General features: G+C 42.4%; 4 protein-coding genes across 4 annotated transcripts; 2 read left to right on the forward strand and 2 right to left on the reverse strand.

Annotated features, from left to right (window-relative positions):
• The first annotated feature begins 2307 nt into the window (after positions 1-2307).
• On the forward strand, positions 2308-3009 carry LOC108110341. Its single transcript, XM_017219372.1, has one exon. The coding sequence runs from the start codon at positions 2768-2770 to the stop codon at positions 2918-2920; it is 153 nt and encodes a 50-aa protein (XP_017074861.1). The 5' UTR covers positions 2308-2767; the 3' UTR covers positions 2921-3009.
• Positions 3010-5862: 2853 nt separating this feature from the next.
• LOC108110340 lies at positions 5863-6098 on the reverse strand. The gene has a single exon (XM_017219371.2). The coding sequence runs from the start codon at positions 6071-6073 to the stop codon at positions 5927-5929; it is 147 nt and encodes a 48-aa protein (XP_017074860.1). The 5' UTR covers positions 6074-6098; the 3' UTR covers positions 5863-5926.
• An 8377-nt stretch (positions 6099-14475) lies between these two features.
• On the reverse strand, positions 14476-16669 carry LOC108110367. The gene has a single exon (XM_017219420.2). The coding sequence runs from the start codon at positions 16570-16572 to the stop codon at positions 14506-14508; it is 2067 nt and encodes a 688-aa protein (XP_017074909.1). The 5' UTR covers positions 16573-16669; the 3' UTR covers positions 14476-14505.
• Positions 16670-19896: 3227 nt separating this feature from the next.
• LOC108110368 (neuropeptide CCHamide-2 receptor) lies at positions 19897-25321 on the forward strand. Its single transcript, XM_017219421.2, has 6 exons — positions 19897-20195; positions 22454-22673; positions 22734-22900; positions 23665-23858; positions 23970-24090; positions 24861-25321. The coding sequence occupies exons 1-6, from the start codon at positions 19897-19899 to the stop codon at positions 25267-25269; spliced, it is 1410 nt and encodes a 469-aa protein (XP_017074910.2). The 3' UTR covers positions 25270-25321.
• The last annotated feature ends 434 nt before the right edge of the window (positions 25322-25755 follow it).

The raw sequence follows: 25755 nt of genomic DNA on the forward strand, positions 1-25755 counted from the left end.
TTTAAAAAACACCTTTCCTTACCAAAAACGTTATTATACCCGTTACTCGTAGAGTAAAAGGGTATACTAGATTCGTTGAAAAGTATGTAACAGATAGAAGGAAGCTTTTGCGACCCTATAAAGTATATATATTCTTGATCAGGATCAATAGCGAAGTCGATTGAGCCATGTCCGTCTGTCCGTCCGTCCGTCCGTCCGTCCGTCCGTATGAACGCTGAGATCTCAGGAACTATAGCAGATACAAAGTTGAGATTAAGCATGAAGATTCTTGAGGTCCCGGGACAGCGCAAGTTTATTACAGCATCCTGCCACGCCCACAAGGCTCAAAAGACGGTTTTCGGATTTTCTAGAAAAGCTGATATCTCGGTAACTATTAAAGATAGAATGTTCGTATTAAGCATGTAGGGTTTTATGATGCTCCCAATGTGAATTGGTTTTCTCCGATCAAACCACGCCCACTCTAACGCCCACAAAACCCGAAAAACCAAAAATGGAAAAATATCGAAAACTATAAAAGCTACACAAAAAGCTTCTACAACTTGCCACGAAGTTGCATCCGACCACGCCCACTCTAACGCCCACAAACCGCGGAAAACTGTGGCGTTTATAATATTTTTATGAATGCCTTCGTTTGACCTTGTATAACTTATTTCTGTTAATATCTATCGATTTACCAAAGATTTTTCAAATCGGAACATTATTTTGCTATTTATAAAGAAATTAAGGTTATAAGGCCTCACATGGCCAGTGACGTCACTATAAGCGTACTCAACATACTTCCTCTGACAATAGGTGGCGCCTTGTGAATTTCCACTAGCAAAATAATATTTTAAAATTTTGTAAAACAGTAACGGGTATCTTATAGTCGCGGCACTCGACTATAGCGTTTCCTCTTGTTTTTGAATTCGATCGTTATTATGGGATATACATTTTCGTAGACGACCTGCAATATATCTAATATATATTGCTGTTGTGGAAAACCTAATAAAAAAACGAAGTAAGTTGGCCATTAAATGACTGATGAATTTAACATGCAGCTATTTTTATTGAGAATTGTTATTGGGCCTTCAAATTAATTTTAAATTACTAATAATGAATTAAGTGAAATAATTTTTAAAGACAACGGTTATTGGTGAGGTTAACATACATACGTGAGCTCGTCGTTCTGGTTTCCTGCTCTACAATTCATTCATAGATGAAGGCAACTGTCGACCTGCTATGAGGTGGATATCGTCGTCAATAGGGCAAGTATTTGCATAATTCGGATCCAATTGTCGCTTAATATTAGCATGAAAAGAAAAACTTTTGGAATTAATTGTCGACAGATTTAAAGTTACTGATGTAACAAAAGGCGCAGCGCCCACGAGGTTGTTTACGACAAGCAGACCATGCATTATTAATGAGCCCACGGCGCGTGGCCAAGGAGATAAATATGCTCGTATGGGGCTCGTATGGGGCTGCGTTATTTCCTTGCTTCTTTCTTTTTGGACTTGTCAAGTGCATTTAATAACATCTCTGTATGGAAATTGTCTCCCTCATCGTCGTGGGCAACATATATCTTAATCTCGATGATTAATTAAAGCCATGCGATACAAGTTTGCCCATTGAACAACAACTACAAACACACATACTTAAATGGGGAATGAGGGAAGTTACATTTATATGTACACTGAAAAATAAAAAGTATTGACAATAATAAATTGCTTCAGAATAAAGATAAGTAAAAGTGTAAAATATACAAGTTAGAAATTTGTAGTTGTTCGATACTCTGGTACAAAGTTGTTAAAAAAACAGATTTTCAATTTATTTTCAATATGAACTTGTTCTTCCAATAAGTCTGTAGTCAAAAATATTTTATAGTTTCAGAAGAAACGCAGTAATTCAGTGTCTTGACTAACAGATACCAATTTTAAAATAATAATTTTCCAGTAGGGGAAAATTTTACTAAGGTTTTTAACGGTTGATTATATATGTTGATTATGCTGTTGCTGCAAATATGGTAGTAGCATAAAAATATTTGTTCTTTCCTGTAATATAATATTATATATGATTCTATTCGCAGTTATTCACATTGTAATTGTACTACAGACACAGAATAGTAAAGATCATACCTTTAATAAGTCCTCAAACACTTCCTCACTGCCCGAAGGATTATTATTTAAAGTTTTCTATTCTATTCTATTCTATTCTATTAAAGTTTTCTATTTAAGTAATAAGTTATGTAATAATAAGGATACACGCCAATTACACACTCGTATTATATACACGCTGTGAATATAATTGGAAAAGGGAGTAAACAGAAGACAGGACCCACTGTTTAATATTCATTGAAACACGTTCGGGCATAATAAATACCCAAATGAGATTTATTTGATACACACCCAATTTATACATTAGCGAATTCAATTTGTGGCCACAAAGTGAATTGTGAATGTGAAATGACAGATCAAATTTTGTAGGCTAATCTGCAGGGTCATTTAGCGTCAGGCCGTAATTTAATTTCGATGAGTTGAAAATGTAACAATTACGTATGGGTAATTAGGTTTGTCCGCTTTTGTGCAGGGGACTTTAAAGGTTGCACTGCCCATGGGCTTGTAAGCTCATCGCCGTTGGCTGGGCAAATGTTTATTCCTGGGATTGAGGTCAAAAACATTTAACCAGGTGCATCTGGTCAAATACATTTGTAGTTATGTATGGTGTTACCCAAGAGCCTATAAATTCGATTTGAACGATCAGATCGTCATCTTCCTCGCTTCAATTAGCAACCATGGATATCTCAGTGCTGTGGCTTTATATGCTCCTCGTGTCCGTACTGGTCATCATCTTGGTACCCACTGCCGAGTCCACCTTTCTTCTATGGGCTTGCTTATACCGTCTGGAGATCTGTCCTTTTAAGACCACCACCACTGCGGCCCGCTAATTTGTATTTCAATATCGTTAAACATCCACTGTTAAATTAACCCATAGCTAAACTTACACTGCCACAAATAAATAGAAGCCCTCTTCGAAGTCAAATTTCATGACATTTTCGCTCCGCCTATCCCGTTTCCTTTGCGTTTTGCCTGGCCTGCTGCTTGACTAAGAGGCAAAGTTTCCTGGCAAATGCAAAGTTTGTCATTAGTTACTTGCACTAATTAAGTGTAAACCTCGCTGAACGGTGGCTTTCACTTTTGTCGCTGTCAGTACGTGTCCTGGTTTCTTAATTCCAGAATGGAATTCCTTTCCAAATCTGCGAGTCATTTGAGTGGACTGACGTTGACGTATTAAGTTTACTTACCCCCAACATTAATTTCAGATGTAACTCTAACGCAGAAGCTATTAGCTCTGTTCCTCTTTCCACTGATTTGAACAACAATATGGTTAAAATTGCACGTTACTTATTCTTATGTGGCAATACAAATCGATTTCCTAAATCTTTTTTAAATCGAACAAATACTACTCAGAGGTCAGTTTCTGCTTGCATTATAATACGGAAAAAATTTCTGATATTCTTGTTTTTACAACCGTTTATATCAAAGAGTTAGAAAACATACCATATTTAAAAATCTTATTATCCACAAAAATTTGAGCTATTCGTATGCGAAACACAGAAAACCGCAGGCTGTTGACCTGCCTGCCCAATTCCCGAAGAGCGGTTTTTTATAAAAAATGAAATTTAATTTACAAAACGATGGGCGCCTCAGGCGATTCAATTAATGCGAAAAAGGAGTCAAACGAAAATCAATGGAATCTGCTTAGTGGAGTTTGAAGGGATTGTTTGAGGCCAAGTCGATTCCAGCCAATTGGCATTTAATTTGCATGGAGCGATGAATAACGGCATGTAACCAACGATAGACAGAAAATAAAGCCCTTCAGACCTTGCAGGTGGGCCGGCCACCAGTCAGGACTTCGTCCCCTTTCAAAGGATAACATTTTTGCTGACCGTTGTTGGGCTTAAGCCACAGGCCGCCAACCGATTTAGCTTGGAACAGGGAGCACCAAAGAAGCAGCTTCACTCTAAGTTAAAGAGACTGTCTGATGATCATTAATCGCTCATTCCTAAGGACGATGACTTACAGATTCCTTAGGAAGAACTTATACTCCTGATAAGCGGCTGTCCAATAAATAATAATAATAAAAATTTGATATTGGGACTTTTGTTTGTTGAAGATGAGATCGTCAGAACTCATATACCCTGTTAAGATTTTCACTTCATTTCACATTAATTACATGAATTTTAGATTTATTATTAATGATACTTTTAGAGTTACAGCGTATAATGTATTCGTTGAAAAGTTCAACAATTAGAGCTAGAATTTTGGATCTTAAATAACATTATATCACAATGTATTAACACATTAAAATTTAGTTAATTAAGCTACTTTTATCTAAGAAAATATGTCGCTAGTAGATTGTTTACTAGGCCGATCTTTGCTAGCAAAAATATTATTTTATAAATTAACACTGAACTCACTGTTTTTCAGTAGTACCAGGGTTCCATATCCATTGATTTTTATATGACCTCTACGACTTAGAAAGCCGTTAATGAATGTAAATATAGGTAAGCTTTAGTCGATTGCCGCGACTATAAGATACCCGTTACGGTTTTACACAATTGTAAAATAATCATTTTGCAAGTGGAAATGGACAAAGCCACCATTTGTCAAAAGAGAATGGTAACTGATGGTAGCCTACATTTATTCATATATAGCGAAATAATATTCCGATTTGAAAAGTCTTTGGTAGATCGATAGATATTAACAAAAAGTGTTATACAAGGTCAATCAAATATTAAGGACGCCACAGTTTTCCGCGGTTTGTGGGCATTAGATTGGGAGTGGCCAAGTGAAATCTGCAGCGGCATCTCTAAAATACGAATTCCTAAGCCTAACTTTCTAGCTCTTATAGTTCCCCAGATTTTAGCATTTTGGGTTTTCTGTGTTTTTCCTATCACTTATAGTTACCGAAATATCAACCTTTCTATAAAAAGCGAAACCCGTCTTTCTAGCTTTGTGGGCGTAAGAGTGGGTGTGATCTCAAGATTATTCCAACTTTCTAACGGACATACATCCATTAAAATTGATTTCAGCTTGATACTGGATTTTACATCATGAACTGCGTGCTTTACATGGCTTTTCAAGCATCGTAGAAACACTCTCGGTTTTTTAATTTCATGGTGACAAAAGGAAGAAATCGATGTAAAGCCAACTTTAAGTGTTTGAAAAGGTGTTAAAATCCGAAGTGTGCAGTAGGAACTTGTTTAGGGGCGACACAATGTTGCAAACAGTCGTCGCCAACTCGTGTCAAAGTTTCCGCACTCACTAAACCACTTTTTTCTTGTCTTGTCATTGATGGGCAGACGAGACAGGGGCCTGAACCACGGGAGAACACACACTTGCCCCTGCGAGCTGTGTTTGACTTTCCCAGATTGTAATTCAAATTTACTGAGTGCAAACAGTAGGGAGATGGCAATTAATTAAATATCACTCATACGTCAGTGCGGCTCGCCTGGGAGCTACGGCAACCGTCAGTTGGCCAAACAATCGCGGGAAACACGTGGGTTCACCGTGCAAATGCGTAATGGGATTGAAGCGTGCCTGAATTAAAGAAGACTTGAAGGATTTGAAGGCGTAGGTCGGAATTTTAAACTCAAAGCCACAATTGATTGAGTTTCGTTTACCGAAATAGATTTTCAGCAAAGTTGCGCTGAGTGAAACAGTCTGTAAACAAATCGAAAGGAATGGAAACTAGACAAAAAAGTTTCCTTCTAACTGAATTGTCGATGCAGATCCGTTCCTTAAAGTATTCTCTAAAAACCCCTTCCCTCGGTTTCAACAGTCGTTTAAACAGTTCACAGCTAATGAAGTTGGCCGTGGTCAGATATATTTTTATAATGCATAATCGTATTTATTGGATGTGGAATAGGGCAACACAAGAAGTTACTCTATCATCCGGACGAGGTCGTGTTGTATGGACAGTATGGTGACCTCAACAGGCACGCCAGCAGGATGAAGCAACCGTCTGCCGAGGGAGACAGGAACGCCATGAGAATGGCCAAAAGCACCAGGTAAAAACAAACCGTTGTGGCAATCATCTCTGCTGATCTTCGCTTTGAACTCAAGGGCCGAGAGATTAATCTCCTGGTTTTATATACCAGCCCTCGTAACTGCAGCTGTCGAATGGTAAACAGTTAAAAGGTGTTGATCTTTACTTAGTCACTGTTTTCTAGCGAAAATTGTACATATTTGTGATGATATTTATACCCGTTACTCGTAGAGTGAAAGGGTATACTAGATTTGTTGAAAAGTATGTAACAGGTAGAAGGAAGCGTTTCCCACCCCCAAATATAGTATATATATTCTTGATCAGGATCTATAGCAAAGTCGATTGAGCCATGTCCGTCTGTCCGTCTGTCCGTATGAACACTGAGATCTCAGGAACTATAAGAGATACAAAGTTGAGATTAACCATGAAGATTCTTGAGGTCCCTACGCAGCGCCCACAAATCCGAAAAACTAAAATCGCTGAAATATCAGGAACTATTAGAACTAGAAAGTTCAACTTCAGTATGTATAATCTTTAGATCACCCACCCATACGCCCACAAAGCTCAAAATACGGTGTTCGCATTTTTTAGAAAAGCTGATATTTCGATAATTATAAGAGATAGAAAGTTCTATAGAAAGGTTTTAATGATGCTCACAATGCGAATTGTTTTTTCCGATCAAATCACGCCAACTCTAACGCCCACAAAACGCGAAAAACCAAAAATGCAAAAATCTCGGAAACTATAAGGGCTACAAAGTTGTGCTTTAGAATACGTATTTAAGAGATGCCGCTGCAACTTGCCACTCATCCGGCCACGCCCACTCTAACGCCCACAAACCGAGGAACTGTGACGTCTATAATATTATTATGAATGCCTTTGTTTGACCTTATATATGTAACTTATTTCTGTCAATCTCTATCGATTTACCATAGAATTTTCAAATCGGAACATTTTTTCGCTAGGAAGAAATTTAGGTTATAAGGCCTCACATGGGCAGTGACGTCACTATCAGTTACTCAACATGCTTTAAAATTGTGTAAACCAGTAACGGGTATCTTATAGTCGCGGTACTCGACTATAGCGTTTCATCTTGTTATACTTACAAATGTCTTACCTAATTCGTATGTTCATTTGTAAATATCCGCGTTTGTCTAGAGAATTGACTTGCTTTATTAACTTCTTTGACTAGTTTTAGCCCTTTAATGCCCCACTTTGCTTTAGCTATTAAACTCTAAGTGATGACCAAGGGTAAATCCAATTTCAACTTAATGGCTCCCGGAAGGGATATTTATTTATTTTTAATCAGATATTTTTTAAAGTCCACTTTAAAAAGCTGTTTTGAATCAAGCGAGACAACGATGTGAAATCTTCCCAAAATACGGAGATACAAAACAAAGCTCAAAATAGCAGCTATAAATAAAAATAAATCATTATAAATATGCAGAAGTCAATGTTGTACTGAAAAATTGTTTGTAGAAAACAAATTCCTATTGAGAGCGAATATATACGCAGCCTCATGAATGAAATTCGCGACGGAGCACCAGCAACAGATGGCCGCCAAAAGGGAAGGGTCGGGCAGTTCCATGAAAATTCACAAAGCATCTTCGACAGTGATTATTTTCAAGTGGTGACCAGCACATGCGCAGTGTCGTACACATGGTGGACTCCGTTGGAAATTCGTTGCTTTCGGGCTTGGCGCGTGTGGATCCCATTGATGTCGCAGACTTTGGCGCCGGTTCTCCCGACATCGCCGAGTTAGTCCTGTGCACGGATTCAGCAGAAACGGTCGAGGTCGCTCGCTAGTCCTACACCACCCCGGTCGTGAAACGGGATTTAAAACCCGAGTAGGAACCAAATAAACCGCAGTCCGAACTCGCTCAGAGTTCTATTAAAGCGCGCTGACCGTTGGTCATTTTTGCTGGTTGAGCTGCCAAATTTAAAAGTTTCCCCGCGTTTGGTTGAGTTTCAAATATTTGTGGAAAACATTGTGACGAGTAGCTGCCTCTGCTTTTGATTTACAAACAAACAAAATTTAGTCAAGTGCTAAAAAAAGCGGAACAATTGCAGTTGACTGATGTAAAGTGGCACCGTCTGCTGCTTTGTATTCCCGCATTATTTACAGTTAAGCAGCTACTGACATTCCCTTTGGTAAGTATTTGGGCATAGATAGGTGTGCCAATATCTGAGAAAGTATCTGACTGATGAGTCAGAGACTTGCAGGCTATCCAAAATTTGAAAAATATATGTGTTATTTCCCGTCAATTATCACCTATCTGGGTCAGGTTCTCATCAAATTCCAAATTCCATCAACCCCGTCCGTTCAAAATACCCTGTCTAAACTTTTCCCCATCTTGCCAGTAATTATAAATTATTTATTTTTTTAGGGGGGAACAAAAACTCGTTGTTTGAATGCGAAAAAGTTTGACGAAATTAATTAAAGCACGTCAGAATGTGTCGTTATTTGAGGAATCTGAGTTTAATTTTTATACCCCTTACTCGTAGAGTAAAAGGGATTATTTGATTCGTTGAAAAGTATGTAACGGCTAGATTAAGCCATGTCGGTCTGTCCGTCCGTCTGTATAAACGCTAAGATCTCAGGAACTATAAGAGATAGAAATTTCAGATTAAGCATGAAGATTCTTGAGGTCCTTACGCAGCGCAAGCAACCTGCTACTCCCACTCTAGCGCCCACAAATCATAAAAAACTAAAATCGCTTAAATCTCTGGAACTATTAGAGCTAGAATGTACGAATTAAATATGTATTCTCTTGAGATGTCTGCGTATCCAGCGATGCGGTGGTACCATTATCTCCCCTTTCTTTCGCCCATCAAGCTAAACAGATTTTCGCTTTTTGTAAAAAAGCTGATATCTCGGTAACTATAAGTGATAGAAAAGTGGGATTACACATGATTATGATGCCCCCCATGCGAAAATCTCGGCAACTATAAGAGCTAGAAAGTTAGGCTTAGGAATACGAATTTTAGAGATTCCACTGCGGCTTGACACGAGTTTTCATCCTGCCGCGCCCACTCTAACGCCCACAAACCGCGGAAAACTGTGGTGTGCATAATATTCGTTTGACCTAGTATACATTTTTTTGTCAATATCTATCGATTTACCAAAGATCTGAACATTATTTCACATGGACAGTGAGGTCACCATCAGCTACTCAACATGCATTTTCTCACAAAGGGTGGCGCTTTGTGAATTTTCACTAGCAAAATGAATATTTTAAAATTGTTTAAAAAAGTAACGGGTATCTTATAGTCGCGGCACTTGACTATAGCGGTTATTCTTGTTATTTATCCCTTTTTGTGATGACAGCCCTGCCTCAAAAATATTCAATTCGAGTCCTAACATAATAGATTTAATTAGATGCTAATCAATTTGTAACTAATGAACCGTACTTAAAGGCCTATTCCTTCTGCAATTTATTTCATAATTTAGAGAAGATTACGCTGGGGTATTCCTATCATCCGTTTCTGGATACATGTCATTAAGGCGGTCAGTGCAAGGAAAAAAACAGAAGCTGTTGAGCGCTCATTCGGTCTTTGTTTCTACAATTTTCTTTATTAGGCCAGCGGGGTCCCAAATCTAATTAACTTGCGACCTGGATCCAGAGGCCAGGCGACCAAATTAAAGCCAATCCTTAAAAGTTTCCAAACACAAAGTATCCTATATTCAGCGTGACAGAAAGGAAAGTTCTATGTTTCCCAAAATCAGCTTCCAGAAGGACCAGACTTCTTTTGACATTGACCAAGTTCGATTCGATTTCCTTGCTGTCAGTGTCACATCACCTCGATGACTTCTCCGGATGATCGGTGTGGTCGCTTACCGCGAAATTAGCATACTCGTTAGTCCATCAGACAGCCGAACCCACAAACCCAATGTGTAATTAGGCATCGCAATCAGTGCCACGGACAGACTGACTATCGGGCTATATGGAGTCCTTTAAATGGCAAGAAGATTAGGATAACCCGCTCCTGTCACAATTCCCCATACCTCAAATGTGGCCGCACAAATGTGGGTTTGAAATGCTTCTCATCTTTCATCAGCACACTTTCCGAAAAAGTTGCGAAAAAGTTTTGCGGTTAGCAAAAGTGAAAGAGCGCACGACACCAACGACGTGTGTACGTAATGTGCCCTCAGGGCCATATTTGTTTACCGCTTGAACTTGACTATCATATGATTATGAGTTTCGCGTTAGTTGATGTAAGTGACACATTCTCTCCTATTTGACAAAATACTGTGTGGTTGGGGCTCTGCCGAACCTGTTAGTCCTTGATCGGGCTTTAAAGCCGTTTCTGACAGATGTCAGCTGCTGACCACACGCGTCGCTTTATTGACAGATGGAAACTTATGGTGACTCCTGCCTCCCCTTGAACTATAATGATTAAGTGGGTTGTTTGGTTGTTGCTAATGGATTATATGCTGCAAAGAATGCATTCCCGCAACCGAAAAAATCGGATTTTTAAGTCGCCTAACAGAGGGCCTTTTTGTGACACGGGTGTCAGAGCGGTAGTGCAATCTATCGGATTTATTTATCAAGTTTCTCTTATTTCCAATTTTGGCATAAATGTCAGCAAAGGAAGTTCAGCCATAGCAACTTTTCCCGCCCGTGGCAATTGCCAGTTACCTAGGGTACTTGGCCTCGCAGTCTTAATGAAAAATTTTCGAACTTTTCCCATTTAATTGTTACAATTTAATAGCCTAAAAGAAAAGTTTTTAAAAACTGATAATAAATGTAATACAAATATAGTTTTATCAGGTGTTGACAGTCGTTTTCTTCGATTTTCACAATTTTCAATTTATAATTTATTATTATATTATAATTTATTAGCGAGAATGTCACGACCCCACCAAATTGATATTTATGTGTATACATTGCCATTTGGAGGCCTTTTGAGTCCACATTGTTGTGCGGATAAAAGGTTTCGCCCCCTGCCTTCATTCATTGCGTAATTTATTGATAAGAACATTAAATGCTGGTGACATTCCAATCTTCTTATTGAGTTTTGTTTTGCGATTCCGTTTCCGACCTAAGCTCTTAAAACTGAATGACAAGTTTCCTTTAATGCCGTTTCCACGGATGCGTTTTCTAAGGTGATTGGCGTTTCAGATTCTTTTTGTAATTTGCCATTTTCCTCATAGTCGAAGTTTCCCAAATAGATTGCCTCCAGCTATCAATGACTTTAAACCGTTTTTCGCTGTCCCTATATTTTTTGTTTGCTGCAGAAAGTGCGTCGGAATTAATTTGATATATAAAACTGATTAATGTCGGCACATGTTATTAATGACCATAAGCCAACAGGCGCCCAGGTCTCGAAATCTTTCTCGGATGGCGATGAAGATGAACTCGGGGGTCCGGCTTAATTAGGGTATGTTATCGGCGCTCGGAATTGTCTATTAACTGATGAATATGCAACAGCCCCTTATCCATTTCGCAAATGAATTCCATAAAGCGGTCATTAGCTCGGCTCACCTATTACACAGGAATCTCGGACTATTAATTAGTTAATATTCCTTGTAGTTCAACGCAGCTGTTGTTTTCCTGATCTCCACTCTCAAAGGATACTGTATCGGCTCAAATCTATGACAGCTGTCCAAGCCAAGGAATTCAATTACCGATCCACCCAGCCAAGGAAAGGGTGAACAAGACATGACATAAATAGGATATTAAATATGTGAAGAAGATAAGCGTAGAAAGCGGCGGACGAAACGATTCAATCTGACGAGCCAATTCGTGTCAATTTGTGACACATGCTCAATGATGGCAGAAGATCAGAGAAGTCGGTGACGGGAACATCGTCTTTTCTTCCGGCGACAGCACTCACCTGACTCATAAGAGAGCATTACTCATTTCCTTCGATATCCTCACTGCGTGATTTTAACCGCTCATTGGCTTGATAAATGATAGCTTGACTGGTCTGCAATAATCAACTGTTGTTGCTAAGGGTCTTCTGCTAATGCTATAAATAAATCCGAGTCTAAAGCGGCCCAGTGATTTATTGAAGACAGAAATTCACTTCAGAACTTAGAATGTTTTTTCTAATGTTGTCACATAGAAACCAACTAGTTGAAGAGCGATTTTTGATTGACTGAACGATGGAAATTAATCGAACAAGAAAAGTTCTGGAGCTCCATTTGTAACCTGCTGAGGTCAGGTAGAGCTGGGTGGAAATCAAAGTTTGCTTTACTGTCCCCGCAGTTTTTGGTTGGCCTCTTGTAGTCAAAGATTGACTGAAGTCATTTATCATAGAATCGTTCTCCGTGTCACCCACCTCGCAAAACTCCTGCGGCTGAGTGGACGTCGACCAAAGAATGCCATAAATAATCCCACAGAGCTGTTTAAGAAAGACGTTTGCGTCTTATATCTTTTATCCTTTTTCGTTTTCCACACATTGGCTCCACCTCTTTTGGGTCCTACATTGTGTGCTTCGCATTTCTCTTTCCAGCTAGAAAATAATGTGATTCGAGGGAAAGGCAAGCGAACAATCCAATAAAAGAACAAATGATTAATTTGCATTGCGTACCGATTCAAATTCAATGAGGGTGACCAAGGTCCCCCACTGTGTGCATTGCTTAATTTTCCATTAAGCGGTGCGACAAGTGTTTTCATTTCTCCTGTTAATTTCGTAGGGATTTAATTTATTTTGTGCTGACTAAAAGTTACCCTTGCCGCAATTCACAACCACGTGTGGCCCCGAATCGAATTTTCTTTTTGTGTAAACACTTTGGAGACAAGTGCGGGGTAACCTCAACTGGCCAGCTTGCCCAATAAGTGTGGTCCTCCTTCCTCCGGTTCTCATAATATAGCACAGCCACTCCTATAATAATATGCCTTTAAAAGACGTTTTGGCATCAAACCATGTAAATTTGTCCAACTTTCTCAAGAGCTAATTCCTGACTTTTACTCAATAGGTATTCGGTCAAATATCTCATCTGATAGGTATCTGGTGTCGTCCTTGTAAACCGGCCTTTTTTACTCATCTGCGCCTTACCTCCTCTTTTGGCTTCTCCTTTCCTTTGTATATTTCCTTTGCCGGTGAAATGGACTTTATCGAGAAAAACCAATGGTTCAGGAATTTCTATATACTTAACGTGAGCGCGTGTGGCACTTATAGGCTGCAGAAAGCCACAGAAACGACCAATAAAATGCCAAAACATAATGTGACACTGGACTCCCATGGGGTACACTTGTCTTATTTAAACAATATGTAATAAATTTTCAAGTGCGTCTGAAACGGAAGGTGTGGTTCCATACGAAGCCAAGCCAATTTTCCATCACTTTATAATGAGTAAAGAAAACTTCTTAAAGATAAATTTAAAAGTTCAAGTCCGCAGCTAAACAATGATCTTCAGCAGCATCATGACCATAAGAAGATCTGACATTAGGCAAAGCAATTTTCCATAAACAATCTATTGTAAACAACTCGGGGGGATGGACACGGATTTGTGGGCGAGAAGCAAATATTTACAAAACACTATATTCTGATCAGGCAGAGTCCTGACCAAATGGCTGGCGTCGACCACATGAAATCAATTAAAATATTTGGCCAACTGCTTGCAGCACATAAAACAGCGTTCGGGGGAGCATCGGCCATGATAATAAAAAGTAATTGAAAGTGCGCCGGAAGATGCGACTATAAAAACTGTGTATTCGCCGCGTGGCAACATGTAGAACCTACCAGGGGGAGATGGATAAATGAACTGCTGACTGCGGAAAATATCAGCGATATTTGAAAATTATCTAAATAACGAAAATATTTAGAAATTAAGTACTCTGTCCACAGCCCCTTATTTATTTCAAGAGCTATCACGCGTCAAAGGGAACCAAAACAAAGCTAAAGCCAAAAGCCCCAATCAGAACAGTGCCAGTGCGTCGTGGAGAGAGGACTCTAGGAGGAGGGGCACTTGGGCCAACTGTCCATCACATGGTCGATGGAATGCTCACTAGTCAACCGAAAGTGAAAATTAATTTAAATACTCAACGGCTTGGGTTTCCTCGACCGCTCTTTGTCATAGCTGATCTAGCCGAGTAGGGAAAGAGGCATTTCAAATATTTGCAGAATAATTAATTATGCCACATCAATTTTTGGTATTAAATCTCTGACAGAACCCCCAGAAACAAGTACCAGGTCAGCCAGCCTGCAGGCCACTGATAAAGGCACACAGCTTCATCATCGCAGGACGCAGGAAGCTGACGGCCGACTGACCGGATTACGATAAATTTTTAAATAACGGCGACAGCTGATGTTGTCTACACGCCTCGTTGATGACCCCAGCAGGCCAGAAACTTCGGTTTCCCAGTCTTCCGGTCCTAGACCGGGAAATGAGCAAGTGCTAAGTGTCTTGTACGCCGATTAGTCAGCAATAGGCAGAAATTAACGTAATCAATTATTGCCCACGCAGCTGTTCCCGCCACATACCCACTCCCAGACTAGACATATGCTCATAAATCTGTTTATTTTGGCCAGTCAGCGACCCTTAGTGATTTTCAGGGTGTCGCAGGCGGGCATGTATAGGAATTCGCTGTCCGTCCAGAAGTCCACCAGCGTTTGCTGCTGCGGCCGAGCGTCCAAGTGCTCAAAACACCTGGCGAAGAGCTGGCCTTTCATCACTTGTCGCATGTGCCCGGCGGCCACCTCAGACATGAACTTGTCTACCGACGAATCCCGGCCACTAGTGCCACGCGTCGGAACCGCTCGCATGCGCAAAGTATGCGTTTTAGAGGCATTTACGTCGATGAGCACGGTATTGGTGGCCAGCCGGTTGTAAACACTCCGGCTTGGAACGTTATCCACGAAAATGTCAAAGTGGTCCACGTTGTCCAGATCGTGGGTGAACCACTGCACCGACAGAGAGCCCCCGTCTAGCCGTGTAGCACCACAAATGCTCACCGGATAACTGACCCGCGCCGAAGGATGCTTGCGGGTCCCTTTCAGGTCGTCCTGAATCTGGTGTCGCACCTCCGACAACGCGCAGATGTCCATAAAAAAGTTCTTGGCCAGCAACTTAGCCTCCAGCCGTTTCTTGCCCTCGGGTGACTGAAAAAATTCGGCCCTCTTGACCGCACGACGCATGTCCTGACAGTGGTGGCACTTGCAGTCCTCTTGGTATGTTCGGCAGTTTGAAGAGGCATCCTCGACGTCTCCGCCGGTATTCTCTTCTGGATGGCTGTTATCAGCCTCCTCGGGGCTGACAATTGTGAAGGCGTACTCCACTTCAGGAGCACGCTCTCCCTTTTGCTGGTAAGCTCCTTTCAGGTTCTCCGACGCACTGGTACGGGACCTTGAACGGAAGGACCGACGTGAGCTTCTGGGGGAAGTACGCTTAGAGCTGTTTCTTGACTGGAATGACTTTGGCGATTGCTCGCCACTGGATATTTTCAAGTTGACAAGCTCTGCCCTTGAACTAGAGCTGGCTGAGTTCTTGGCCGTCAGGTTAAGTGATGGCCCTTGGCTTCTCCGCCTTGATCGTCGTGAACCACTCGATCGCTCGGAACTGGGACCAGTGGAAATAACCAAGGCCAATTTTGGCTCTATTGGATATGCGGTGTGATCGATTCTGGGTGTTACGTTAGGCGTCCTAGCCGTGGACGCGTTAAATTTCAAGCGAAGAGATCGACTGCTTGAACGATTTTTTGAGACCGATCGTGACCCCGATGGTTTGGCTATCTTGAATTTAAGTGTATTGGGCCTTCCCCATTTCGAGAGACCGCCATGCAGTACGTTACCCAATGGTAACTCCGACGAGCTGTCAAACTCATACCTCACGTTATTCGGAGCTGTATATGCGGAGGTATCGGTTCGGTCGCCAGCCTCCTCAGTGCTGGCCACATCGCTTCTGATGGTGTAGCCCGTCAGTGGAGTGATGTCGGAGAGGAGGCTCGTCAGGTCATAATTGGCGTTATTTATTGCGAAGTTCGAATGTGGAGCAGTAGGTGTCATTTTCGAGGTGCTGGGAACGGTAAGCTGAAGCGACCAGTCCGTCAAAAGCGTGTCGTTAGACTTGCTTAGATAGGGATTTTCCGTACCTGTACCTTGAGATGTTGAATCTTCGGTCACCAGCGAAGGCTTGGAATTTGAGATAGATCCGCTATTTTTGATAAAATTGTGAAAAAGGCGTTTTACAGATGTAAAGGACTCGCCTGCCCTTACGAGAGCAACTGTGGTTCTGAGGAACTGCTTGATCGAGTTTGTTGTCGTTCCGAAACTAGCGGATTCCTGGGAGTTTGAAGAACCACTTTGGGCCAAGGCACTGCTTTCAAGGGTTGTTACAGCTTGAATTTTCGAGTCCGTCTCAGGCGCATTGTTTTGGGAACTATCGCTAGTCACGCTGGTATTCCATTGACTTGAGGTTATCGAGATTTGGCTGCTGTGCGGACTGACAACTACAAAGATGGGCGGTGCGAGTTCCGTCCCAACGGTGGAGGCATTCCTGATGGAGCTTTTGACAGTGTGAGTGGGCTTTAAGTTTTTACTGCTGCCTAATGAATCCGCGGGCATCTCCTCGGGCAACACGATGCTCACCCTCTTAGGCATACTGATAATTTAATTGTGACACTGGATAACGATTTAATGAATCTTCTGGGACTGTTAGGCAAGTTTATGAATCGAAACATGAAATGTGTGTATAACTTTCCAAATTGCCATCTATCTCAGAGGTTACTTAACTAACTGCGGTTGACCCCTAGGTGTACTGCTACCGAAAATGAACGAATAAAAGGAGGGCCCGCGGGCGAGCAGGGATGTTCATCCATGACGGGGCAAAGCCTGGGCAGCGATTGCGCATAATTTTGTAAATATTTGTCGCTATGAAAGAGGAAAGCAAATTTGCATAGCTCGCGGTCCTTTTAGCTCACATTAAATATAACCAAGGCTGGCGTGCACGGTCCTCTAGATACCCCAGATATTTATACCCGATAAAATAAAGGGTATATTAGATTCGTTGAAGAGTATGTAAAAGGTAGAAGGAAGCGTTTCCGTATATATATTCTTGATCATTTTTCCCAAGCAAAATGAATATTTTAAAATTGTTTAGCGCAGTAAGGGGTATCTTATAGTCGCGGCACTGGACTATAGCGTTTCTTCTTGTTTTGACTCTAATTAGAGCTGCATAATGAGTTGCCGTTCGGTGAAGGGATGAATTCAGATGGGTCCTGACCTTAACTTTAAAGAACACCGCATAAAGCTTTAAGATTTCCCTTCTCGGTAGGCTTATTATTCGACTTGACTGCTCACAAGGCTCGGCGAATGATTAACCGACATGCCGCGTTGATGCTGCTACAAACGGAGCACGCAAGTGTATTAAATTATTGTTGCCATGTGATTTATCTAATACGTAGTAGAACGAAACGTGGTACACTGTCTGAATTGGTAAAATATAAATAAGCTAGGCTACTTTGATGAATCTGATTTTTAATACATAAACAAAAGATGTGCCACAGGAATGAGACCAAAATAAGACATGGAACTATCATTAAGTCTAGTAACTTTTGAAAACTGTTCACTCTTTTTTTAGGGTATCAAAAATGTTATTATTATTATGTTATGTTATTATGTGATTATGTTATTATTATTATTTTGATAGTCGGCATTATACTCTGTTGATATTTTTATTTTAAAGTAAACAGGCCATGACTCACAGCAAGTACTGGAAAAAAGCCAAAAAACTGAAAAAGTTTTCGCCACTTTTAGTTGTAAAATGAACCACTGTGCTGGGGAATGGGATACATCCTGCTTATAACATATAATAATCAGACTTTGTCTTCGCAGCGGGAGCGCAAGACATCCCTAAGTCGACACAGACAGCTCGTTCCCTGACATTAGAAGTCTGGACTACCAAATTCACTTCGTACAAAAATCGTAAATCATAAAAAATGTTTTTACCTCAGAACACCTTCTAATGGCTACCACAGATGCCTTTTACAGTCGAACCACAAAATTCAAGAGCCAAAAAGAGACACTTCTGAAATCAACGAAGGGGGAATAAAAACTGTTCAATTTAATTGATTGAGGTCAATCGACGACATTGAGTTGTCTTGACTTCGAGGCGTGTTTGGTCAGACAAGTTTAATAATTTCTCTTGATGGCGCCCGGCGATCGCCTTTTAAAGTAAATTGCATGTCCACAGGCTCGGACTAAGCGGAAACTTTAACTTTTCCTCTTTCGTTTGTAAAAAAATTTATTCAAAGTTGTTCTAAGCGAAAAAGTTTCCTGACTTAGACGAAAAAACCTTGATGTATTCTTTGTTGTTGCCAGCAGCTATTTGACATTTTATTATATAGTTTATTAGTGTCAATATTAACTGACTTACGGAGAAAACTTTTAAGAGGCAAGATGATTACGTACGGAAAAGGGATGACTTCCTCCAAACTGGCACCAAAAAATGTTTGTTCCTTAAAAATAATAAGTTCAATTCAACAACAAAAGGGGTAAGAAAAAAAACTCATGACGCTAACGATTACACGTGCTATAATCTGATTTATTTTCAGTCCTTTCATTAACCCATTTGTAAAGAACACATGTCTTTGAATTGCCTTAAGGTTATTTAGTTCCCCTTTCCTTGCGCCGAATCCAACATTTGAAGATATTCCCCAACAAATAGCTCATTGTCGCGTTAACGCATCGTTCTGTCAGAGCGGAAGCGCCTTTCTCAAGAAAACTCCTGGGAATGCACTTTCACATTGCCCGGCTGATTAGATTTTTCAGAACTGTAGGAGTCTTAAAAGCTGAAATTTGATGGAATTTTATTTGGCAAATGGTGAGACACGCACTCGTAGGGCGCAATCAAAATAAATCAATAACAAAAATAGCAATAAACAATAGCAGCCTTCCAAATGGCAGCAAATCCATGGGCAATCTAGTATCAAATTGAAATTGAACCAACATTGAACATCGGGACAACCAAAGAGCGAGCGGAAAAGTCAGACCATCGGCACCCTCGCAAGCTGAAGGCAGCCGAGATAAACCCGCCTTAGACTCCGGCTCTGTCCCGACGAAGAGTCACTCCTCTGTCAGTCTTAGTAGAACGCCGGGCGTCAGGCTCAGCTTCGCTTTCTATTCCGGGGATAAGCGCATTTGATTGCGAGTTGAAAGTAGTCCCGTCTTCACGAATGATTTTGTGTTAGTGGGATTGCGGGTCCGCAACGGCAACTGAGCGCCGGGTGAGCCTGAAAGATAATCGGAGCAGTACGGCAAGAAGGAGGGCCAGAAATAATTGGATATTCGAAAGACTCTGATTGCGCCAGAGCAGATACTTGGATATAGGTAATTTATGATTATGGGCGCTGTAAATTCGTGTTAAATGCAAACATTGACATTGCATGTTAGGGAGATTCTTTATTATGCAGATACCAGCCTCAGACACTGGATCATAAATTCTATTTGTGCACCCAGATGCACACGCTGCGTATGCGTGTTATTTGTGCGACTCGTAGGTAATGCATTCGCCTGTCTAGATAAGCCGCAGCTTTTGCTTTGTGGGCAGGCGAATGCACACCGATTAAAGTTGTTCAATCTGCCCGCTACACCAAATTAGCCCGAACTAACGAAACCCCCTCTCCCCTCTTTCTCACCCAACAGCTTCCGGCGCAGACTTGCAGAAGCCATGCTGCAAGAGCAGGCAGGCAACCTCCCCAGAGAGCTCAGTGGTTACGGCCAAACACAATGTGCAAAATAAAACACGGACCTGTGGCAACACCAGCAGTAACATTATCGGCATAAGCACAAAGTACCAGACCGGAACCTGCGGCATTTGGCTTTCGCCGGACCCACGGAAGCAGACCCACGGAAACAAAAGTGGCCAAAGAGAGACCATAAGAAGCCGCGCATATAAACAGAAGCCCAAGAGCAGCTCCTCTGAACATGTACGCCGCCTTTATGGACGTTGGCCAGACGTTCGCAGCTAGTCTGTCAGATGCCGGTGGCAACGACAGTGGACTCCTGGCAACGGGACATGGTCTGGAGCAGGAGGAGGGCAAGGGAATGGGAGCCAACGCCAGCGCCGACGGCGTAACGGTGCCCTATGTGCCAGTGCTGGACCGCCCTGAGACGTACATTGTCACCGTGCTGTACACGCTCATTTTCATTGTGGGAGTTTTGGGTAACGGCACGCTGGTAATCATCTTCTTTCGCCACCGCTCCATGCGCAACATACCGAACACGTAAGTAGATAAAACGCTCCCGTCGGGGTTCCGCACAGGGTGGGCTTCAAATAAGTGGATCGGAGGTCGGAGGAATAATATTTATTGACGGGCTTCCGCATTGATACGGTCTGCTTCTTCGAGGACCCCCAAAAATAATATTGCCTTTATATGGCCGCACACTTAGACCCAAAATGAGCTCGTCGCTCCGCGAAAAATGGCCTGAATTAGTACTCAAAATTCATGGGCTGTCTTATGGGCTGTATTTGATTTTATTGTTCCAAGACAAATAACATCCTTCCCTCGCCCGAAAAGAAAATTAAAAAAAACAAGAGGAAACGCTATAGTCGAGTGCCGCGACTATAAGATACCCGTTACTGTTTTACACAATTTTAAAATATTCATTTTGCTAATTGAAATTCTCACAAGCTCCACATATTGTCGGAGAAAGAATTTTGTGAGTCCTTATAACTTAAATTTCTTCATGAATAGCGAAAAATTGTTCCGATTTGAAAAATCTTTGGAAAATCGATAGATACAAGGTCAAACGAAAACATACACTATAATATTATGGACGCCACAGAGGGCAAGTTGCAGTGGCATCTTTTAAATACGTATTCTAAAGCACAACTTTCTAGCTCTTATAGTTCCCGAGATTTTTGCATTTTTTTCGAGTGGGCGTGGCTTGATCAGAAAAAAACAATTCGCATAAGGGGCATCATAAAAACCTACATGCTTAATCTTTCTATCACTTATAGTTACCGAGATATCAGCTTTTCTAGAAAATGCGAAAACCGCCTTTTGCGATTGGTTGGCGAATGGGTGGGTGTGACCGGATAATGGTACCACCTTAAGTTGCTCTGGCATCCCAGGAATATACATACTGAATTTCAACTTTCTGGCTCTCATAGTTCCTGAGATTTTAGCGATTTTAGTTCTTCTTCGTAGTTTGTGGGCGTTCGAGTGGGCGTGGCAGGATGCTGAAATGCGGACTTGGCTCAATCGACTTCGCTATTGATCCTGATCAAGAATACATATACTTATACTTCCATCTGTTACATACTTTTCACCGAATCTAGTATACCCTTTTACTCTACTAGTAATGGGTAAAATACCTCTTAACTCCTAGAAGCGAACAGCAGAAATGATGTCAAGCCATCTGGTGGATACGAGTCCCGAATATCAAGTGGCGCAGTCACCGAACAGTAATATAGTTTATCAAACTTGAATCAATGCCAAAATTTATTCACATTCGTTCACCCAAGGCCACTATTTGAACCAATTCAGCCATACTTTACCCTCTTGAATTCCAAGTTTACAGCCTTTGTCCTGCTACAAAAATATTTAAACACTTTGGAAGTATGCAGTCTTATACGCCATGTGTGCCATTCAAATCCGATTTAACATCCAAGCTGTTCCCAGTCGCAGTTCACTTTTTGCCAAGAAAACTACGAATCTACGAAGCCGACATCTGGAAGTGGAACTGTGGAGGGAAGCCGTCTGCTATGCAAATGTTTATTAACTTTTCAGCAGTGTACAGTGTAACTGGCGAAATTCAAATAATTTAAATGTAGATTCAATCAAAAGTTTCTGAGCCTCGATGCTAGCGTGACAGCATGAGTTAAGGAAGCCCCTACGGTCGGTTGCCATTAAAGTGAAACTCTGTCGGGGGACAACAAGACTTTTTGGACCGGCCAGGCTGCAGGTGTTCATAATTTCGTACTGATTTCCCGCAAATTGCCACTTTCAATGCTTTCGGTTGAACTGGCTGATTGCAGTGAGTAACTAGTTGTGGCAGTAATTGCGACCGCTAACGTAATGGTCGGTCATTGATGGCAAAGTTAGCAGTTTGCTCGACGGCTTTGTCGCGACTATTGGTCTAGACACGATGGCTGGGAACGTGTCAGGTTGGAATTTATGTCACATGCAATCAGCCAAATCCAGCTGCTGTAAGGATTCCCCCGTCCTAGGACTCAATTTCTTGTCCTGACTGGTTCAAGGGAGGTCGTTGGTGTCAATGTCAAGCCGATTTGCTCTTGATTGTCCCTTTGACTTCGGTCTGAACGGCATTCATTTAGATGGGTTGAGGTGAGTTTAATTGAGGGTGTGGGCGTTAGGATCTTCCCAAAGACTTTTCACTTACTCTTAAAAATAACAAAGGCATTCCAGGCAAACGAGATCTCGTTCCGAATGAGCGGACAGCAAATCAGACCGGATTGTGGACACATTCGTGTGCAGGGAGGTTACCCATTGCCATTACTGAATCCTTTTACTTCCAGATACATTTTGTCACTGGCCCTAGCTGATCTCCTGGTGATTCTGGTGTGCGTGCCCGTAGCCACTATTGTTTACACGCAGGAGAGCTGGCCCTTCGAGCGAAACATGTGTCGTATCAGCGAGTTCTTCAAGGACATTTCTATCGGAGTATCCGTGTTCACACTGACCGCCCTGTCCGGCGAGCGATACTGCGCTATAGTGAATCCCCTACGCAAGCTTCAGGTGAGTGTGTGAAGGAAAATATTACCGGACAACATAGCATTAATTCCTCATCCCGTACAGACCAAGCCGCTCACCGTCTTCACTGCTGTGATTATCTGGATCTTGGCCATCTTGCTGGGAATGCCATCGGTCCTTTTTTCTGATATTAAATCCTATCCGGTGCTCACAAACAAGGGCAACCTAACTATCGAAGTGTGTTCCCCGTTTCGCGACCCGGAGTATGCGAAGTAAGTTAACTAAAAAATTTGCCTGTCGTCGGGCGTATAATTCTCAATGGTCAATTAGGTTGAATCAATGCAAAGGAAAGCGCGGCTCCTTATCTTGTCATTTGCAGGCTCTTTAAGAGGACCACACATCCCAACATTTATCATTAATGCACCCATTCATACAAGATGCCTATCCGGCCATATGATGCAGCTGCTTACACCGGCTCCTCTAGAACAACTTCGCCCCGATGCCGTGGCTCCTTATTTACGTGCTTAAGCTCACAAGCCCCGCAAGTTGAACGTAATTCCTTTTCCCATCAATGTTGCTGCTGTGACGCAAGCTGGAAATCCTTTCGTGTGGCTGGCTTCAGCTGTTGCCACATAATCTGCTTGTGATATAATTTACACAGGTCCGGCAATGGAAGACAAGTGCCTCCTTTGAATAGCCGAACTCGCCCCTCAACTGGTCGCTAATTTTTCATTTACGGCATGCCGACATGCTTAATTTTTATATCACTTAGTGGCATGTGTTCCGACCCCAATAAGGTTGCAAAATGGAGAGGATATGGGATAGTCCTTCCTTTCGATTTAATTGGTCATCCCTTACAGAGCCGCAATTTGATGTCGCTCGTTCAGGAAATTTTTATAGTCCGCCATGTCGCTTGAATAGTCGAGTAAACCGGCAAAAATTGACCTTTAACCAATGATGGATTTTTCTTGTTTAAGTTAAAAAGTTGATTTGGTTTAATGATAGTCTGCCATGGTTCCGGGTGACTCTTCTTCAGGTTCATGGTGGCTGGCAAGGCGCTTGTCTATTACCTGCTGCCGCTGTCCATCATCGGAGCACTCTATATCATGATGGCCAAGCGGCTCCACATTAGTGCTCGCAACATGCCCGGCGAGCAGCAGAGCATGCAGAGTCGCACCCAGGCCAGGGCCCGTCGTCATGTGGCCCGCATGGTGGTGGCTTTCGTGGTGGGTAAGTCATTGCATTCTTCATTCCGCCATCCTGCTTCAGGCATCCCACATCCCGCACTCTGATCCCCGAAGACCGCCGGTCACTCTAATTGGCTTTGGACTGTCTTTGCAGTGTTCTTCATTTGTTTCTTCCCTTACCATGTGTTCGAGCTATGGTACCACTTTTATCCCACGGCGGAGGAGGATTTCGATGACTTCTGGAACGTGCTGCGCATCGTGGGATTCTGCACTAGGTGAGTGGAGCCGGGTCGAAGTTAATTCGTGCGCATTCAGCAGTTTTCGGTGGCAACACTCTGCCACTTACCCCCTCTTCAGAGGGACATCTTCTTGATCCCCTGCTTGCACTTGCCATCCAAGTATGCCTTGAGGGGCTCGGAATTTATGGCCAAGCCCGCAGTCAGTCACACCCATTGCTTGGGGAAGAAGGGAAATGGAGCTGGTAGTGCAGCAGAGAGCGAGCATTTGTTTGTTTTGGGGCGCCGCTTTAAAGTTTTATGCACTCATTTTCGCTGCATTGCCCGTGGCAGCGACTTTTGGCATAATTTTTAATTGAATCAGATTATGCATGCACATTCCCTTCCCCGTTGGCAAAACATTTCAGCTCAGGGAACCAATTTGGGCGTCACTTAACGTAGTAAAACTCGGAAAATAATGTGTCAGCAATTTGGTGGCTTAATTCGGTGCCGAACGGCGGGACTGAAATCAATTTGCATTCTGGGAAAGTGGGGGGGGGAGTAAACCCCACAAAGGATAGTAAAATAAAGCAGACATTTCTGAATCGCATTGCTACACTATTATTGAGCATCGAGATCCGATAAAGTTCGGATGGCACTTGCTTCTTGTTTACTAAGTATTAAAGAAAATTACTTTTTCATAGATTGACCGTAATCCCATCCAAAGGTAATGTTCGAAAAATGTATTCAGTAGTTGCTAACGCGTTTTGACTGCCTAAACTTTGGATCGGTAATTGACACTAACTAGCCCGTGCGTTTTCAATTTGCAGCTTCCTAAACTCGTGTGTCAACCCTGTGGCCCTCTACTGTGTGTCCGGGGTGTTCCGGCAGCATTTCAATCGCTACCTATGCTGCATCTGTGTCAAGCGGCAGCCCCACCTGCGGCAGCACTCCACCGCTACGGGGGTGATGGACAATACCAGCGTAATGTCAATGCGTCGCTCCACCTACGTGGGAGCTAACGGGTGTGGTGCCGCTGGCAATCTGCGGGCCTCCCTGCATAGGAACAGCAATCACGGAGTCGGTGGTGCTGGAGGGAGAGGGTCCGGTCGTGTGGGCAGTTTTCACCGCCAGGACTCGATGCCCTTGCAACATGGAAATGGCCACGGAACTGGGACGGGTGGGGCAGCCGCCTGCGGATCCGGCGTGCGGTCTGCAGCCGTGGGCGAAAAGAGGTGAGGCACGCTTATCGTGGAGCTGCTGGAGGAGGAGGAAGTGGTGGTATCCTTGCAAGCAGACGAGCAGCTCTGAGCGGAGACAATAGGCCCGTGATCTCACATTGTACTTGCACCACCCGCACTTTGAATCACGCACCCTGCACCCGACACTATTCCCCAGACCTGCTGGTCATTACCAGTTGAATTGCTCATTGCCGAGAGCTGGTCTTATTTGCAATCGCACTAGTCCTGCGTTCAATGGCTTAAGAGGATATGAAGTGACCTTGGCTATAGTAACTCGAAATAGTCCTCCACAAGGTTTGGATCTGTGTGGAAGGGGTGGCGACTTGGACATCAATAGCCAATATTAGCGCTACTGTAAATATGTATGTTACGAACAAACTTTTACGCATTAATACACATTTTATGTAACGTTATTGTATGTCGTACTTTAGTCGTATGTTATGTGTTAATTAAATAAGTCCCTAAGCACATTAAATGTAACTCG

This window comes from Drosophila eugracilis, unplaced genomic scaffold, assembly GCF_018153835.1.
Source record: "Drosophila eugracilis isolate 14026-0451.02 unplaced genomic scaffold, ASM1815383v1 contig_2171, whole genome shotgun sequence".
Lineage (NCBI taxonomy): Eukaryota > Metazoa > Arthropoda > Insecta > Diptera > Drosophilidae > Drosophila > Drosophila eugracilis.

Bases quoted from the DNA above. Each gene is read 5' to 3' on its own strand.
- LOC108110341 (XM_017219372.1), top strand. From the start codon at position 2,768: ATGGATATCTCAGTGCTGTGGCTTTATATGCTCCTCGTGTCCGTACTG.
- LOC108110340 (XM_017219371.2), bottom strand. From the start codon at position 6,073: ATGATTGCCACAACGGTTTGTTTTTACCTGGTGCTTTTGGCCATTCTC.
- LOC108110367 (XM_017219420.2), bottom strand. From the start codon at position 16,572: ATGCCTAAGAGGGTGAGCATCGTGTTGCCCGAGGAGATGCCCGCGGAT.
- LOC108110368 (XM_017219421.2), top strand. From the start codon at position 19,897: ATGTACGCCGCCTTTATGGACGTTGGCCAGACGTTCGCAGCTAGTCTG. The intron at 22,901-23,664 runs GTAAGTTAACTA...ACTCTTCTTCAG, and splicing joins CGCGACCCGGAGTATGCGAA to GTTCATGGTGGCTGGCAAGG. The intron at 23,859-23,969 runs GTAAGTCATTGC...CTGTCTTTGCAG, and splicing joins GGTGGTGGCTTTCGTGGTGG to TGTTCTTCATTTGTTTCTTC.